The sequence below is a fragment of the Lacerta agilis genome, chromosome 2 (genome assembly GCF_009819535.1).
Source record: "Lacerta agilis isolate rLacAgi1 chromosome 2, rLacAgi1.pri, whole genome shotgun sequence".
In the NCBI taxonomy this organism is placed as follows: domain Eukaryota; kingdom Metazoa; phylum Chordata; class Lepidosauria; order Squamata; family Lacertidae; genus Lacerta; species Lacerta agilis.
The window spans coordinates 81,263,818-81,281,039 of NC_046313.1; the positions used below are offsets into that span (position 1 = coordinate 81,263,818).

The 17,222-nt window shown below is 40.1% G+C and overlaps 1 protein-coding gene across 2 annotated transcripts in view; it reads right to left on the reverse strand.

The window, feature by feature from the left end:
* The window catches only part of EEFSEC (eukaryotic elongation factor, selenocysteine-tRNA specific), a 164,466-nt gene that overhangs the window by 44,833 nt on the left and 102,411 nt on the right, over positions 1-17,222 (reverse strand). For both annotated transcript variants that reach the window (XM_033141034.1, XM_033141035.1), the window contains exon 7: positions 10,325-10,481. In XM_033141034.1, the coding sequence (XP_032996925.1) occupies positions 10,325-10,481 (157 nt within the window). The remainder of the gene's footprint in view (positions 1-10,324; positions 10,482-17,222) is intronic.

A 17,222-nucleotide genomic window follows, 5' to 3' on the forward strand; every position in this document is an offset into this window, starting at 1 on the left:
TCTTCCATTGAAATATAACAAGGCAGCTTATAGCATATAAAATACAATAAAATCAGTCTATAAATATCCATAAAAATAATCAAAAAGATCAACAAAAGATCAGTAGGCATAATGTCTGAATAGTGCAGTTTTCAAAGACATCTGAAAGAAAGAAGGGCTCATTCCCACTGAAGCTCCACAGGAAGGCAGTTCCACAGTAGTGGGCAGAGGAGACTCTGGCAGCGGCAAATGGGCATCCCCTGCAGCAAATGGTGCTCTGAGTATCTTTTCCCATTGGGGATCATGCAGTTGGACCATAAGCCCCAGAATCCCCAGTGAGAAAAAAATACAGTGGTACCTCGACTTACAAATTACTCGACATACGAATTTTTCGACTTACGAATGAAAAAAGTGCCCACACGCCTACGAATTTTTCGACATCCAAAGGATATCCATTGGCGATTTTAGATGGTGTTTACTCGACTTACGGATTTTAGATGCGGTTTACTCGACTTCCAATGCATTCCTATGGGGAAATCGCTTTTTTCGACTTACAAATTTTTCGACCTACAAATGTGCATTCGGAACGGATTAAATTCGTAAGTCGAGGTATCACTGTAAATAAATTAGCATTTCACACCAAAGGAGATGGTTGCTGGATACATAGTTTACCACTCTTGCTTTAAATCTCACTCCATCTAGAGTCAGTTTATTAACATACTGTCTTTCAGAAGTCAGAGGAGGACAGGCTAAATGAATGCAACATGTAAGTCTTTTGCAAACCAGGTATCCTTTCTAAGAAGTCTTGGGGAAAGTTGGGTGCATATTCCATTTCAATGCTGTTTTTAAAACTGGATATAGTTTTAGTTGTAGTTCACAATAAAGGCAAAGAAAAGCTGACTCATCACTATATACAGATACACACGATACTTCCTAAAATGTCAACAAGTTTAAGTTAGCTGAATTTCCAGTGATAAATCTCTAGGATCTGTCAACGCTTGTTGCTTTGTACTGAAATCTGTATTTTAGGATTCTATAAGCATTAAGATTAAGGTTTCCCCCCCAAAATATAACTCTATCTCAAGAGTATTCAAATGAGAAATGTTAATTTGTACTTCAGATCAATAATTTGCAAAGAAACAATGCCATTTTATTGCCACTGAGAGTAATCATAACATTTTTTTCTGGATTATAAAAAGAAAAAAAGAAAAGAAAAGAAGAAAGCATTCTAACATGTTAAAGACACAGTGAAACAACAACAATAATGGAAGCAGAACGAAGTAATGGAAAATAATAGAAAATGTACCATAGCAAGTTTGTCACAAGAGCAGCTGAAGGTCCATCTAGTCTAGCACTTTGTTCTTACAGTGACTAACCAGATGCCTATGGAAAGCCTAAAAGGAGTGCAGTGCCAGAGCACTCTTCACACCCGTCATTCCCAGTAACCTGCATACTGCCTCTGAAAATGGAGGTAGATCATAGCTGTCATGGATGGTAACTACTGATACCCTTATCTTTCATTAATTTTCCTGATCCTTTTTAAAAGACATCCAAGTTGATGACTTTTGTGAGAGGAAATTCCATAGTTTAACTATGCTCTGTGTGAAGTAGTACTCTATTTTGTTTGTTCTGAAACTTCCAACATTCTGCTTCAATGGATATTCCCAAGTTCAAGTATTATGAGAGAAAAGCTTATCTCCATCCATTTTTACCACACCCTGCATGAATTTATACCCCTCTATCGTATCACCTCTTGGTCACTTTTTCTCTAAATTAAAAAGCCTCAGATACTGTAAACTTTTCATCATAGAGTAGTAACTCCATCCCCCTGATCATTTTGTTTGCCCTTTTCTGAAACTTTTTTCAGCTACAATATCCTTTCTGGGGGTGAGATGACCAGAACTGTACACAGTATTTCAGGCGTGGTCACACCACAGATTTGTATAATGGAAACAGCTAATATTTCCACTTGGCTGTGGTTATGAATATGCTGGCTATAAACAGCTTCTTTTGAAAAACTGAAAAATGCTGCTGCTTTTAAACAACACATATGTATGACAATCTTTTGCTATTCATTTCAGAAAGCATGGAAATAAAAATTGTGGGGGAAAGTGCCATACAGCAACAGGAAGTACAAATCTTTTCCTAGCAGCAACCTGATTAGGTCCAAGTCAGGAGAATGGGATGCAGCCTGAAAGTCTGGGAATTATCTGCTGTATTCAAACCAAACACACACTGCCAAAAATCAACTTCATATAAATGCAACGCAATACTATCAAAATGTATCAAAGCAAACCAGAATGCATTTATGCTGCAGAAAATGCTAATAATCAGAAATGAAATGGAATTGACCCTGGCCATCAACACTGACAATCTGTGTATACTGGTAGAGAGCTTCTACCTATGCTACTCTGTTCACGTACACAAGAAGGAGCAGTGCAAGTAGGGACAATAATGTGGGTATTAACCCCATACCCCCAGCTGGGTAGATATTGATATGGGATCAAAACTTGTCATTGATTCTGCTTACACGAGTCCTTTATGCACACACCTTAACAGAGCAGCAAGGGGAAAATCTGTGAGGAGATGCACACACTATAGGTACAAAGCCAAATCTTGATCTAATAAACATCTGCTATGAAACAATGTGTTGCTCTTCTTCACACTTACTCTTCTTCTAAAGGTGCAATGTTATGCACATGTATTTGGGAGTAAGGCTGCAGTCCTAACACCACTCACCTGGGAGTAAGCTCTACTGAATTCAATAGAACTTACATCTGAGCAGACTTTGTTAGGATTCCACCGTAAGTCAGTAACTTACTTCCAGTTAAATGTGGATAGGATTGGGCTGTGTTATACTTTCTTGGGGAATCCTACACAATGCATCAACATCTCTTGCGTACATAATCATGCTTAATTATCATTCTGTACAATTTACCATTACATACTTTCTCTGTATTTCCTTTTTTCTTTCTATAGCAAATCAATTATCTTTAGCCCCTTTAATACATTTTCTTGTGCTTTTCCGAGTTCCTTCACATTTTGGAAACATCTATGAGGAGATTCGATGTTGAGAGGAGAGCAGGATCAAAAGACAGGAGGTGTCATAGGGAAGAAGCAGGGTACCAAAGACTCTCCTTTGCAACCCCCAAACCTGCATGGTTCCCTATTGATTTTAAGCTCCTGGCAAAAACTGCCACTAACACAGCTATTCTTTTAAATCTAGAGGGTGGGACCTTGTTTTTACCTTCTAAATGCAAGTTAAGGCCCCTCCAAAAATCATTTTCCTTGCACATTTATAATTTGTATTTATGATGGTATCAAGGCAGTTACATGCAATCCCACTTGCAAAAGTTTGGGGATGGCCATGGTCCTTTGTTTCTAATTGATGCATGTTCCATAGCTTCCTGCTGAAATTCTGCACCTTTTCATACCACAAATGTTCCAGGTGGGTTGTCCAACTTTTGTTGAGCTGTAGTGCAAGAGTGCTCTTCTGGAAAGCAATAATGTGCTAACATGGGCAAGGACCAGAGAAGAACTAATAAAGCAGAATGACTTGTGGACATCCGGAATAAATCTACCACTAATGCACTACTATTGTGTCAATGACATGAAATGGAACACACCTGCAAAAACACATCAGTCCCCTAAGAGTCTTAAAGTATAAGCCTATACTTGTATACTCAAAGGTAAACCCGACTGAGTTCAGTGGTACTAACTTCCAGGTAAATGTGTACATAAAGTCAAAGCAAATGCAACTCTACTATTGTTGTTGTTGTTGTTGTTGTTCAGTCGTTCAGTCGTGTCCGACTCTTCGTGACCCCATGGACCAGAGCACGCCAGGCACGCCTATCCTTCACTGCCTCTCGCAGTTTGGCCAAACTCATGTTAGTAGCTTCGAGAACACTGTCCAACCATCTCATCCTCTGTCGTCCCCTTCTCCTTGTGCCCTCCATCTTTCCCAACATCAGGGTCTTTTCCAGGGAGTCTTCTCTTCTCATGAGGTGGCCAAAGTACTGGAGCCTCAACTTCAGGATCTGTCCTTCTAGTGAGCACTCAGGGCTGATTTCTTTGAGAATGGATAGGTTTGATCTTCTTGCAGTCCATGGGACTCTCAAGAGTCTCCTCCAGCACCATAATTCAAAAGCATCAATTCTTTGGCGATCAGCCTTCTTTATGGTCCAGCTCTCACTTCCGTACATTACTACTGGGAAAACCATAGCTTTAACTATACGGACCTTTGTCGGCAAGGTGATGTCTTTGCTTTTTAAGATGCTGTCTAGGTTTGTCATTGCTTTTCTCCCAAGAAGCAGGCGTCTTCTAATTTCGGGACTGCTGTCACCATCTGCAGTGATCGTGGAACCCAAAAAAGTGAAATCTCTCACTGCCTCCATTTCTTCCCCTTCTATTTGCCAGGATTATTTGCTACTATTATCTGTTACTTAAAAATTGATTCCCCAATACAGGTACAGTAAAATTGGCTACCGAATAGAATATGTATTCTCTTTGTGCAATCAATTCACTTGCACCAAATGTACTGCAACAGTTTCTTTCATTTCTAGAGCCTTTCTTTTCTACAACAGTTTCAACTGGATTAAAAAAATTGGGTGCTTTTCTTTTTTCTTTGTTTTTCTCCTCCTTTAAAGAAACTATTATGTCTTTCAGCTTGAAGTCATCCCTCAACCATTTAAACTTCTCATTTGTTCTCATGAGGAGTGGGAGAGTTTTGTATGCATGCTGTTTAAGGAATCTTCAAAAAATTAATTACATTGTTTCTTTAAAAGGTTATATGAGTAAGCCTCTATGAAAGGAACTTTTATGAAAGAGAACAAGAGGTAGAATAATATGTATGGGGAGAGGAACAGAAGAGGAGAATTCAACCAGCTAAACTTAAAAAAAAACTCTTTTAAAAAACCACAAACAGGATACAGACATATTAAAAAAGCAACACTGACCTAACAATGGAATGTGAACTATATTTGACTTAAGCAACGTCATATCAACTACCCTTCTCCACAATGAAATGTTGGTAGCTCTTAAAGAAACAGAAACATCTAGCAATTTTCTAGTCATGCTTTTATTTTCTCCAGAGTGTGCAGTTTTGGTTCTGTAAGACAGCCTTGTTTAAGTCACTACCGCTGCATTTATGGGTGGCAAAGACTGAAGCCTGTTTCAGACTAGATGGTGAATGGAGAAACTCCTTGCTACAATATTCTGTTATAACTTGCCAAATTCTATCATGACCCATACCAGAAAATATTCAGTGAATGAGAATAGGAACAAGCAATTCTGTAAATCTTGATTTGATTTGTTGTGCAGCACTGGACATGGTTACCATAATGAGATCTTAGCACCTGTGAGAAGGAACCGTGTCTTTAGCTTTGTTCAGAACGAAGTCCTAAAATACTATAATATTCTACAGACTCCAAAAGCTTGGTACATGTGGAGGTAATCACAGATTGTGCTGCTTGGTCCCCACATGGTGGCAAGAATTCATTTGGGATGAGAACTTGCCAGCTCCCATATGCTACAGGCTTTCTGACATCAAATAAAACATAAATCTTTATTTTATTTGAAAATTAGTAACTATAGCCAAGAATCTACTAAACAGGTCAACAGCTGCCAATATAATCGAAGCCCATGTGCACCAATCTATGCTAAGGCTGTTTATACATGATACATTTAAATAACAAATAAAGCACACACACATCAACAATTCTGGGAACTGTAGTTTGTTAAGAGTGCTGGGAACCATAGGTCTGTGAGGGGTGAACTACAGTTCCTAGGATTCTTTTGGCTGGGGGGTACAATCTGAATTCAACTCAGAGTAGAGCTATTGAAATAAATATACCTAAATTACTAATATCTATGAATTTCAGTGGTTCTACTTTTAGTAGGACCAAGACTGGATACAACCCAGAGAGTTTACAGTCAAAACCCACAAGCTATGTGGAAACTGTGTAGTGCCAGTACTGTAATTGGGATTCTTCCCCTGCCCAGACAAACACAAACAGCCCACTTGCAGGTAAGTCTAAACTCATGTTTAGTGCCACATGCATAAGCAGGAAAGCACACTATGAGCCTCAGACTCACATGCTCACCTTTCCTCTTCTCACAAGGCCAGGATGATAACTTTGGGAGAGTTCAGTCTCACTTTCTATGAAACCTGGCTTGCCACTGCATGCAAACCAGAGATTGTGGTTTAAAACACAAAAACTATGGCTAGTTAAACAAGCCAGCTTTATACACCATGGCTTGCATAGCTTATTTAAAAACTTCCCTCTCCTGACTGTATGGAAGGAGAAGAGGGCAGCACATCAGAAAAAGTGAAGAACAGCTGACTTCTTTTTCCAAACAGCAAAATATTTTAGGATTAATATTGATTTTCTCTTGTATTTATCATTTTTTGTAGAGTTAAAAAAATAAAAGAAAAACTGTATCCTTAGGAAATATATAGTAAGCAGAATGGCTATGGATGGAGTGTCAGGAACAGACTTTGGCTCAAATGTCAACACAGCCATGGGACATGTCACTCTGAATCAGTTCTGCCAATATGCTGTCAGCTGACGAGGGGGGGGGGACTGCTCATGAGTAGTGTAACTTGACACTGTGATTTCACAACATTTTGAGGCTCCCTTTCTATGAAAACAAAAACTTGGAACTTGCCGATTTTGTTTTCATGGAAAGAAAGTTATTGACCTTGCATGAGTTCATGGCTCCTTATAGTACACTGCTCATGCAAGTAGACCATTTGTGTAAGCAAACAGCTTTATGCTCAAGTCAGCTAATAATGTACTGTTGGTTGGAATTAATTCTCAGTCTCGGCTCCCCACCCCCCAAAATGAGGAAACCATTATTCTGATATATGAAAGAGATTAGGATGGGGAAAAGATTGCCATGTGTACCACAGCTGGACACTGCAAACTTTGTCCTGTCAATGAGATGCTTCATCGCTAATCAACTTTTTTTCTTCCCCTCAATTTTTGACAAATATCCCCTACACAACTACACTGAAGTTGTTCCCAAGAGTGGGACACCCACCAGAACACCACAGGATACAGTGGGTGGGTATCAGTGAAAATCAGGGCCCTGCTTGGTTCCAGAGCCTCTGAAACTAAGTTATTATCTGCTGAATCCTCAAAGTCTTATGCTCAAAGACCAGCCTGAAACACACTCCTTTGAATCCAATAGAAATAAATATTGAAGAGCCACATTAGAAGCATTAACAAATATTTTGCATGGGTTTGCAAACTTATTTGTCACACCCATTTCTTAGATCTTTGGATTAATAATGCGAAAGAAGGTTGTACATCACATTTTATAATTAGTATCTTAAAGACATAAAAAGGTAAAAGTAAAGGACCCCTGACAGTTAAGTCCAGTCGCGAACGACTCTGGGGTTGCGGCGCTCATCTCGCTTTAAAGCCATAATATACTGTAATTATTCAGAATAATTAAAACACTGTGGTCCGCAAACAAGAAACAAGCTAAAATTAACATTAGTCATGGTGGGAAACCTGTTTTCCTCTCTCCAAGAAAATCAAATTAAGCACAGTTTAGAACAAATTTTAAAATAGAAATCACATTGGATTGTAGTTAAAGTTTACAATATATACAAACTGCAGTTATGTAATCCACTCTGGCTGAGACTCTCGTTTTGTTTTATTTTGTTTAATTTCATATCAGTTCAAAACTATAACCAATTTGAAAAACGAATTTCAGAAATTTTTATTGGAATATTGGAATATTAATAATGCATTTGTTCTCATTTCCCAGTATAGTTCTCCAAATTTTCCTAATAAATACTTTGAAAAACAGTAGAAACTGGCAAGAAAAAACTGCCACCCTGCTCCAAACCTAACTTATCAAGCTGAGAACCATCTCCTTTCCAAACTTCCCAGGGAAAGGCTGAACTTGAATATCCTTCTTCCAAGTTCTTTTCAGTTTTGCATATTAATTTTTAAAAATCTGTATGATATGAATCTAAAAGACTTGTCCCCCAACAGGTACAGGTGCTGATTTTCCTCAAAGGGTTGTATGCATTTCACTGGTCTGTTTTGCATGGCATGCTAAGGCAAACCTGCAGGCTCCTAGAGATGAACGCACAGCCACTTTGCTCTTCCTTGGTCCCTTTTGCTCCTATAACATATTGAACTAGGCCAACGTTTGGTCCTGGACTCATGGCTAACATCTCTCCTCACTACCTACTAGCTGTAAAAAGGTAAAGGTAAAGGGACCCCTGACTGTTAAGTCCAGTCGCGGAAGCCTCTGGGGTTGCGGCGCTCATCTTGCTTTACTGGCCAAGGGAGCTGGCATACAGCTTCCGGGTCATATGGCCAGCATGACTAAGCTGCTTCTGGCAAACCAGAGCAGCGCACGGAAACACCGTTTACCTTCCCGCCAGAGCAGTACTTATTTATCTACTTGCACTGTGATGTGCTTTCGAACTGCTAGGTTGGCAGGAGCAGGGACCAAGCAACGGGAGTTCACCCTATCACGGGGATTCGAACCGCCGACCTAATGATCGGCAAGCCCTAGGCTCTGTGGTTTAGACCACAGCGCCACCCGCATCCCTAACTACTAGTTGTAACCAAGTATAAGGACGGTCAGTGGTTGCTCATGAGAAAACAGCCAAACGCAGAACTTCTAAGACTAAGTTCTTTATTGTGCAGATATTTACAGTGGAGCAAAAGTTCAAACGTCCATCTCATCCCTCTGCAGAGTCCGGGAATGAACCCTTCCGGCTCTTTGCCCAGCAAAAGAGGCGCGGGATTCTGAACCCCCGCCTCCCCCTTCCATGTCCTTCCTGTCTGCGAACTCGGGGCGTGGGAAACTGACCCCGTTCCCCTCTTCCCCCTTGGTGCTCAGGCTCTGTGATCTCTTCACAGCCCCTGCGCCGACTTCCTGCCTCTAACTCCCCCTCCCCACTGGAGGAATGGTCGCTTCCTGCAGAGGAGGGGATGACGAGCTGGTAAACAACGGGGGCGGATCCCTGTACTGCAAGCTCTCCCGGGATGCTACCTGCCGTGGGGAGGGGGGTTTCCTGACACCAAGGTTTATTAACTGTCAAATGGCAGTGAAGGACCAGCTTATTGACTAACACTTTTCTTGTGGAGTACTGCATGTAAAAAGTGGGAAGGGTGAGCATATCTGATCTTTAATATGGTGGTGAGGGATCATGTTTTGAGGCCAGGGAGTTGCCTAGAATATGGTACTGAAAGAGCCAGAAGGGAACTCTGTTCAAAACTCATGGTACTTTGTGCACATTTTGTGACTATCCAAACAGCAATTTAGTCTTCCATGGTAAACGCTGAGGAGTGACTGCATGCTGTCTTTTATTTTGAACTTGCTTACTTTTTCATGCTCTTTTTTCTGTTTGAACCTACAATAAATATTTACTCTGCTCATTATATAAATGGCCTAGGCAAGTGGGGGCGGGGGAGGTATCTACAAGCTCAATATGAAAACCAAGTGCCTTAGTGTAACATTACTTGCACTGGAAATTAGTCTTAAATAGAAGGGTTATTTGGAAAGGTTAGGAAAACCTTGTACTACAAAAGTAATATCTTCTGCTCTTGGCAAATCCTCTTGAAAAGGCTTTCCTGAGTGCTCTTCACCTGGGTTAGCAAGTGGTAGTGAAGTACCTTAAGTGACCTTTCTGTGGTAAAGAAAAGAGGCTTCTGATTTCTGTTTGTACTACTTGTCATAATCCATGACAAGCTGCTATGTATGCAAGAAGGTCCTTTCACAGCAAGACTAGGACTAGCAACTTTCTTCTGTTTTCATGTTTCTAAATTGTTATATGTTTCCAATTAATAACAATAACAATCAAAGCTAAACTATAGGCAAACCAGAAATATTTTAAGTGTGGAGAAAAAACATTTGGGTAAAATAAAATAAAACGCCTCCATCAAATGTCAGCTTTTTATAATTGTTCCCAGTCAATCAGGATCACATAGTAAGTGTATTGATGCCACAGCATCACACAGCTAAGTCAGATTTGGCTATCTTGAGACCAATTTTGAGCACGGACAGTACTTTTGCATCTCATTGCTAACACTTTGAATGGGTTTCGGGTGGGAAGAGCATGGGCTGTTGTGGTGCAAAGACCTTTTTCCCCTGTTCACAGAAAGGGGACATTTTTCACATGACTGTATTCAGATGAAGAGTCTTTCTTTTGGCTCAGTCCTAATAAAAGTCTCCCACAATGAGCCAATTTCACAATACCTCCCACTTGTGTGCTATGAGTATCTCTGAATGCATATAATAAAGGGCTCCCCAGGATTTTTGAGGACATTAGAAAAACATTTCCTAAATGTATGCATGCAGCAAGATAAACACTTACCTGGAATGCGGATTTTAAACTTTCCACTCTGTCCAAAGCCGCCTTCTATTAAACCTTCCTCTCCTGTAGACAGCTTGACCTTCAGCCCCACAAAAATTTGGATGTTGGTCTCTTTTTTAAACAGTGAACGGCCAATCACACTGTAATCATCACAAAGCTACAAAAAACAAACAAACACACAAACACAAAATCTAAGTTCTCGGTTTAATATTTTTTTTTTAAGATACTGCATTTCCAACCCCCTGCAATGTAGGAATCACAGCTAAAGAATCTCTGACAGATGGCCATCCAACCTCTGCTTTAAATCCTTCAAGGAAGGAGAGTCCACCACCTTTCAAAGTAGTCTGTTCCACTGCCAAACAGCTCTTACCATCAGAAAGTTCTTCCTCATGTTTTGTAGTTTGCTCCATCTTTCATGTGACAACCCTTCAGATATTTGAAGATGGCTCTCACTCTTTTCTTCTCTAGGCTAAACATATCCAACTCCCCCAACTGTCACTCATAAAGCTTGATTTCCAGATCCTTTATCATCTTGGCTGCCCTCCTCTGCACACGTCCCTGCTTGTCAAAATCCTTCTTAAACTGTGGTGCCCAGTGCTTTTTATTTTCTAAAAAAAATGTTTAGGGGTACTCTCATTTTGACTCCAAAAAAAAAATCACCATTTTATAGTTCAAATCAGTAAAAATAAATACAGTAAACTGACAAAAGTACAAAGATGCCCAAAATGTTTAGGGGTATGCGTACCCCTGCATACCCCCAGAAAAAAGCACCGGCGGTGCCCATAACTGGAGAAAGAACTGCAAGGTGAGGTTGAACCAAGGCAGAATAGGGTGGTACTATGAATTGCTTTGATCTGGACACTATACTTCTGTTGGTGCAGCCTAGAATTGCATTAGTTCCACACACACCACTGGCTGCATCACAATGTTGGCTCATGTTGTTTGTGGTCCTTTCTTAAATCCTTCTCACAAGTACTACAGTCAAGCCATGTGTCCATCTGTCCCCCACCACCCTATATTTGTGCATCTGATTTGTGTATATTTGTGTTAAGCAGTCATTTCCTTGGCTCCAGGTTTCTAATATGTTATGTACCACATTAGATCTGCTTCTAAATGCACCCAAATGTACCCACAGCTCTCAGGCTCCTGACATTATTCCTACTGACATGTCTACCACCTTTCAACTCCTTACCACCTTCATTTCAGCAGATTCTTTTGCCTGTTCATATAAGGAAACATGCTTCTAATATGACAATACAGTGGTACCTTGGTTTAAGAACAGGTTAGTTTATGAACAACTTGGATTAAGAACACTGCAAATCTGGAAGTAGGTGTTTTGGTTTGGGAACTTGAGTCCCCTGCTGCTATGGGAAAGCACGCTTTGGTTTAAGAATGCTTTGGTTTAAGAACGGACTTCCGGAACGGATTAAGTTCGTAAACCAAGGTACCACTGTATAACTTTTAAAAATTCATCTTTGCAAGGAGTATGTAATCATGTCAATTTGTTAAACTCAGAGTCTTAAAGTAGCTGTATTTAATTTTAATTTAAAGATTATTAAACCAGTGGAAGTCACCATTCCAACTTTGGATTCATAATTAAGCAATCAGGTACAAGAGGCAGCAAGCTTGTTGCACAGGGAAAGATAAACGATGCTCCCTGGGGCACTGGCAAAGCAAAGGTGCAATGAAGTGAGCCTAATCCCCAAGGTGTGAATATCTTTGGATGATACTAACCCCTGAAGTCACTGTGCCTCAGTGTCATAACTAGAGTCTTGACATGAAAGGAAATAAGAAAATGCTGCTTTATTGAACGGCAAGCTACCATGATTTCTCATCAAGTCAACGTTGTAATTCTGTGTCACACAGATCCCACAAAGTAAGAAATACAGAGCCACGCAGGCAGACCTTTTTAGGTGGACCAAGAGTAGTATTTTAAATTCAGGAGACACAAGATTTTCAGCTGCACAGAATTTTTCTCACAACTAATTTGGATGGTAAACATTGTGTATTCAGAATATTGCCAAAGTCAAAAAGCAAATGCAATATGGTTTGTGGAAAGTATAGGAGTTGGACCTGAGAAGCTTTTTCAACAGTGGCTGGTTTTGAAAGCTTATTATTTATTTTATTTAGGGTCCAAACCATCTGGCCTTAGGCATGCATTGCTGTCCAGTGAGCACTGCTCTCCAGGCATGAGAGGGTTACTCAAGGAGAGGCAAAGGAAGGAGGTGAATATGCAACGGACAACTGGATTGTGCCATTACTTATTCCCCCCCCCCATTTATATCTCACCTTTTGAGCATCAGTCCTAAAAGCAACTAACAACATTTAAAACCAGAAATAGCTCTCTCTCTACACACACACACACACACACACACACACGTACACAACATGAGGCTACAGCTAAAAACAGCTGGCAAAATGGGACTGGGGTAGGGGAATTAAGTTATAACATAAATAAGTCACTTTCTGCGAGATGAAGTTTCCCATTTCCAGAATTAGAGCACTAGCAACCGCCTTGACCAGATTATGGTCTAAATAAATGCATAAGCAGGGACCAAAACTCAGTTTGCCCACCTGTACACCTAGTAAGATGATAAACATTGCTCATTCTTAATTTTGTCTTACAAATCACACCTAATCTAAAATTAATATTGACCTGTATCAATTTAATGCAATATTATGTTTGCTTAAGGAAATACAGAAAATTGTTTCTCTTTGTTTGGAAAGCATCACTATATGGCCACCAATTGTTTACTGGCAGGTAGCAGGACAGGAACTTCAGCTTTCAAAAAAATAGCATTTTTTCTAATGTGAACAACTGTAGTGTTGAAACTGTCTTCATTTTTATGCTGCCCTCTCCTTCTTACAAAATGTTTTAGAAAAGCTTATTATTTGCTCCCACTGAAACCTAACTCTTTATTACTGCACCAGCAATTTAGCGCCAATCACTGGATAGAGCCATAATCTCCTTTGAGTTCTCAGAACATCTACTATGGCAATCGCTTTGCCCATTAGCTGAGCAGCCTTTTGGGCTTTGGGTCTCTCCTCAGACTCTCCTCCAGTTTCTTTCTGGTTATAAAATGTGAAGTTTAAAAACCTAGAGCTGCAAAGACAACAACGGATACATACTCTTCTTTTGAGGCAGCAGACAGGGGCCTCGCCGTGAAGGCAGACTAATTTTATTAACTTCAGGGAAACTTCAAAAAGCTTAAGGGCTTTAATGCCAGACAGAGACGACCCCAAAAGTCAGTTTAAGTGCTGCATAAACAAAGGATTAGGTCAAGAAAAAGCTGAAGGCTCCTTGCATTTCTTGTTTATATTGTCATATGACCTAGTGGGAGTGGAAGAGGGTTGCCTTTCTGACTTTAATCCTCCATGGTGTACAGTGGCGCTTCAGTTCACTGACCTACATTACAATAATATTTTTTTAATTTATGGGCAGAGGTGCAGCATCAAACTCACTTAAGGAGTTAAAAAAAAGAAAAGGGAAAGGGAAAAAAGAACAAATGTTTCTGACTAGTAAATTCTCCCTCTCTTGCTTAGGTTAGATCAGCAGCTTAGAAAGGGATTTCAAGTTCAAAGGGAATGTTTCTGTTGCTCTTGTTTTATGGCTTAGACCAGAGGACACAATAGCATTGATTTTTATGAAATATTCCCTCCCCCTTGGCTTTTGTGTTTGCAGAAAGAAAAAAAACAAATAGTACTGTATTAACATAGGTGAAGAGTCAGTCCCTCTCCCTCTCCCTTACACACACAAACTTTAATACAGAGTACACAGTTTTAAAATCCTTTGATTTAAATATTATTTGCATTGTGGTATTATGTTTGCAATGCTGTAGCTACGTTTTGCGTGATGACATCCAGCACAAACTCGTGGTTTAATTCTATCGATGGGGTGGGGGAGAGAATACTTAAACAGAACCTCCTCCTTGGAGACACCAAAAAGTCTATTCTAATTTTAGAATAATGCAAATTAGTCAGATTCAGTCTCTGAAATACATTATTGCTCATATTTGGAAATTAACAGGCACCAGTTTTCCAGGAACATAGGGAGACACAAGACAATAGGTGGGGAAAGAGAACTAGAACAAGGAATGAAGGGAAAAAACAAAAGTTGGGAGTAAAAAGATCCTCAAGAAATAGTCTAAATAATGAACTGTTCCATAGAGCAGTGTTTTTCAACCACTGTTCCGCGGCACACTAGTGTGCCGCGAGATGTTGCCTGGTGTGCCGTGGGAAAAATGGAAAAATTCAAGAGAATTACTTTATATATAGTCAATATAGGCACAGAGTTAAATTTTTTAACATTTTCTAATGGTGGTGTGCCTCGTGATTTTTTTCATGAAACAAGTGTGCCTTTGCCCAAAAAAGGTTGAAAAACACTGCCATAGAGCACAGTTAGGTATATGTTAAGGAGGATTCAAATTGGCAGTATTTACTTTACAAAGCTAGGACAGTTAAAGTTAATAAAGGTGTTGGGGAATAGGGCTGTCAATCCAACAACTATTTTTCACTTATTAACTTCAGTTCATTGACTACTGAAGCATACATAGGCCTCATTCAGATATAAAACTAATTATGGTTCAGCATTTACATGAATGAGCCTTGGGATCATCAGCCCCCTCCACAATGGCCATGAGATTGGAAGCTTTTGCTTCCAAATAACAATTAAGAATTATTTTTAAAATTGGACACAAACTGGGTTAGTTTTAACCAGGCATAGGCAAACTCGACCCTCCAGATGTTTTGGGACTATAACTCCCATCATCCCTAGCTAACAGGACCAGTGGTCAGGGATGATGTGAGTTGTAGTCCCAAAACATCTGGAGGGCCAAGTTTGCCTATGCCTGGTTTTAACTATGTTTTACTGAAACAAGCCAACTTCAAACTATTATTTATGAAGTTGTCTTGTTTCAATAATGAATAGTTAAGATTAACCACAGTTTGGTTAACTGAAAATGGAAGCCAAACCTTCCAATCTCCTTATCCTAGCAGTACCTAGGAGAGTGTAGGAAGAAAGCTTCTACATCAAGGCTTGTGTACTAACAGCAAGGGTAAGCGGATTGCTCTGTTGGAAGAGAAAGTAAAAAGAATGGATGAGCAAGTTTGCTCACTGCCTCATTAGAGGAGATAAGGATACAGGGGGCACTATGGCAAGGACAAAAGCAGGAAGAGTCTCAGGGAAGAAAAGGAGAACTGTAGCAAACAGGGGAAGTGCATGAACCAGAGTGACTGTTAGAAGCAGGAACATTCTGAACCACTGGAACTAATGTATTGTTTTCAAAATCTTTTCAATGAGAGAGGCTCTAACAATCCCGATGGAGAATGTATGAAGCAGGCTGCACTAAGTGGGAATGAAGAGTCTCAAACCTTTGGGAACAGAGGTAGCTCAATCACCACCTGCATGAAGAGAAGGACAAAGGTTGTGGACTCCCTACTGAGAAGTAAGGATGTGACTGTGTGCTGATCAGATCTGTTAACTTTTGGAGAATGCTGATCCCATAGTGCCTGGATCTAGGATGGGCTGGAGAAATGGTCTGTCATGCCCACTGATCTTTATCCCTTCTTGTTCATCCATGTGGGAACAAATGACACCATCAGGCACAACTAGGACAGTATCCCATCTGATTAGGTTGCAAAAGGCAGGAAATTGAAGGACCTTAGTATCTAATTCTTCCTGTGTAAATGCAGAGAACTACATACAGAGAGAAAAAACCTCCCTAGAATGTCTTATATAGATGGTGTCAGCGAGAGAGGCTCAGTTTCTGAGACCATGTCTAAGCTTCCTTAATGGACTACTGGCAGGAGATGGGCTGCTCCTGACGAGGATGGGGGGAAATGAGCTTGGCAGAAGCATGGTGAACTTGATCAAGAGAACATAAAAACTAAATCCTGTGGGGCGGAGAAAATAGCCCAGAGATAAGCACTTAAAGATGGGGACTTGGTACTATAGGAGAAACTGAGGAAGTTGTGGTGTTGTCTTGCAAACCCCACATTAATATAGCAGTGGAACAGAAACCCAACGTTTTTTATGTCTATTCACTCATGCGCAGAGTATGGGAAATAAGATGAGTTTGAACACCTAATACAGGAAGAGAAATGTGACTTTATAGCTACAACTGAGACTTGTTGGGATGACTTTCATAACTGGAATACAGCACATGAATGTAATGGAGGCCTGTACAAAGCCTGTCTGTCCTTTCACAAAACTTCCTTGTATCATTGCTTGGTGTTGTAAGTACAGACCCTCCAAATATACAAAATGGTATTTGTTCTTTGGTTAAATTCTGCCTGACAGGAACTCATTAGTAGATTTCCAATTCTCCCCCTCCCTCTCTAGGTATAGCAATAATCGCTCTTAACTATCCATCTCTGAAGGTTTCCTGAAAATATGACAATCGTCATGCTGTGCAGGGTCACCTTCTTCTCATTGATTGAACTCCCATTATTAGTTGGGTTTGTGGGTAGTCAGGGAATCTCCAGGATTGTAGAATAAATAATTCTAGAAGGGGATTCAAAACAGTAAGACTGAGGACAGCACATACACACTGTACAGTCCTAGCAGCATTTGAGCAAAGAGAAAGTACAGGCACAAGGCAGGGTGGGTAACCATTTGGTTAAAGGGAAGGAAAATGGTCTGCCAGTTCAACCAAGGGTTTAATGTAGGGAAACAAATTGGATTTGAGGAAGGTGTCATTACATATTTCTCTCTCACACACAAAATCATTAAAGATGTTAAAGTCCCTGCCTCCTCTGCATTAAAATGTTCAAATTTGAAGCCCTGAACCTTCATGTCCACAGTGCTGTGAAAGAGAGTATGAGGCAGATAGTCTCAAGCCTGGGCACTATATAGGAATGTACAATGCTCACATTCAGGACTAGTATGAGTCTGAATGGA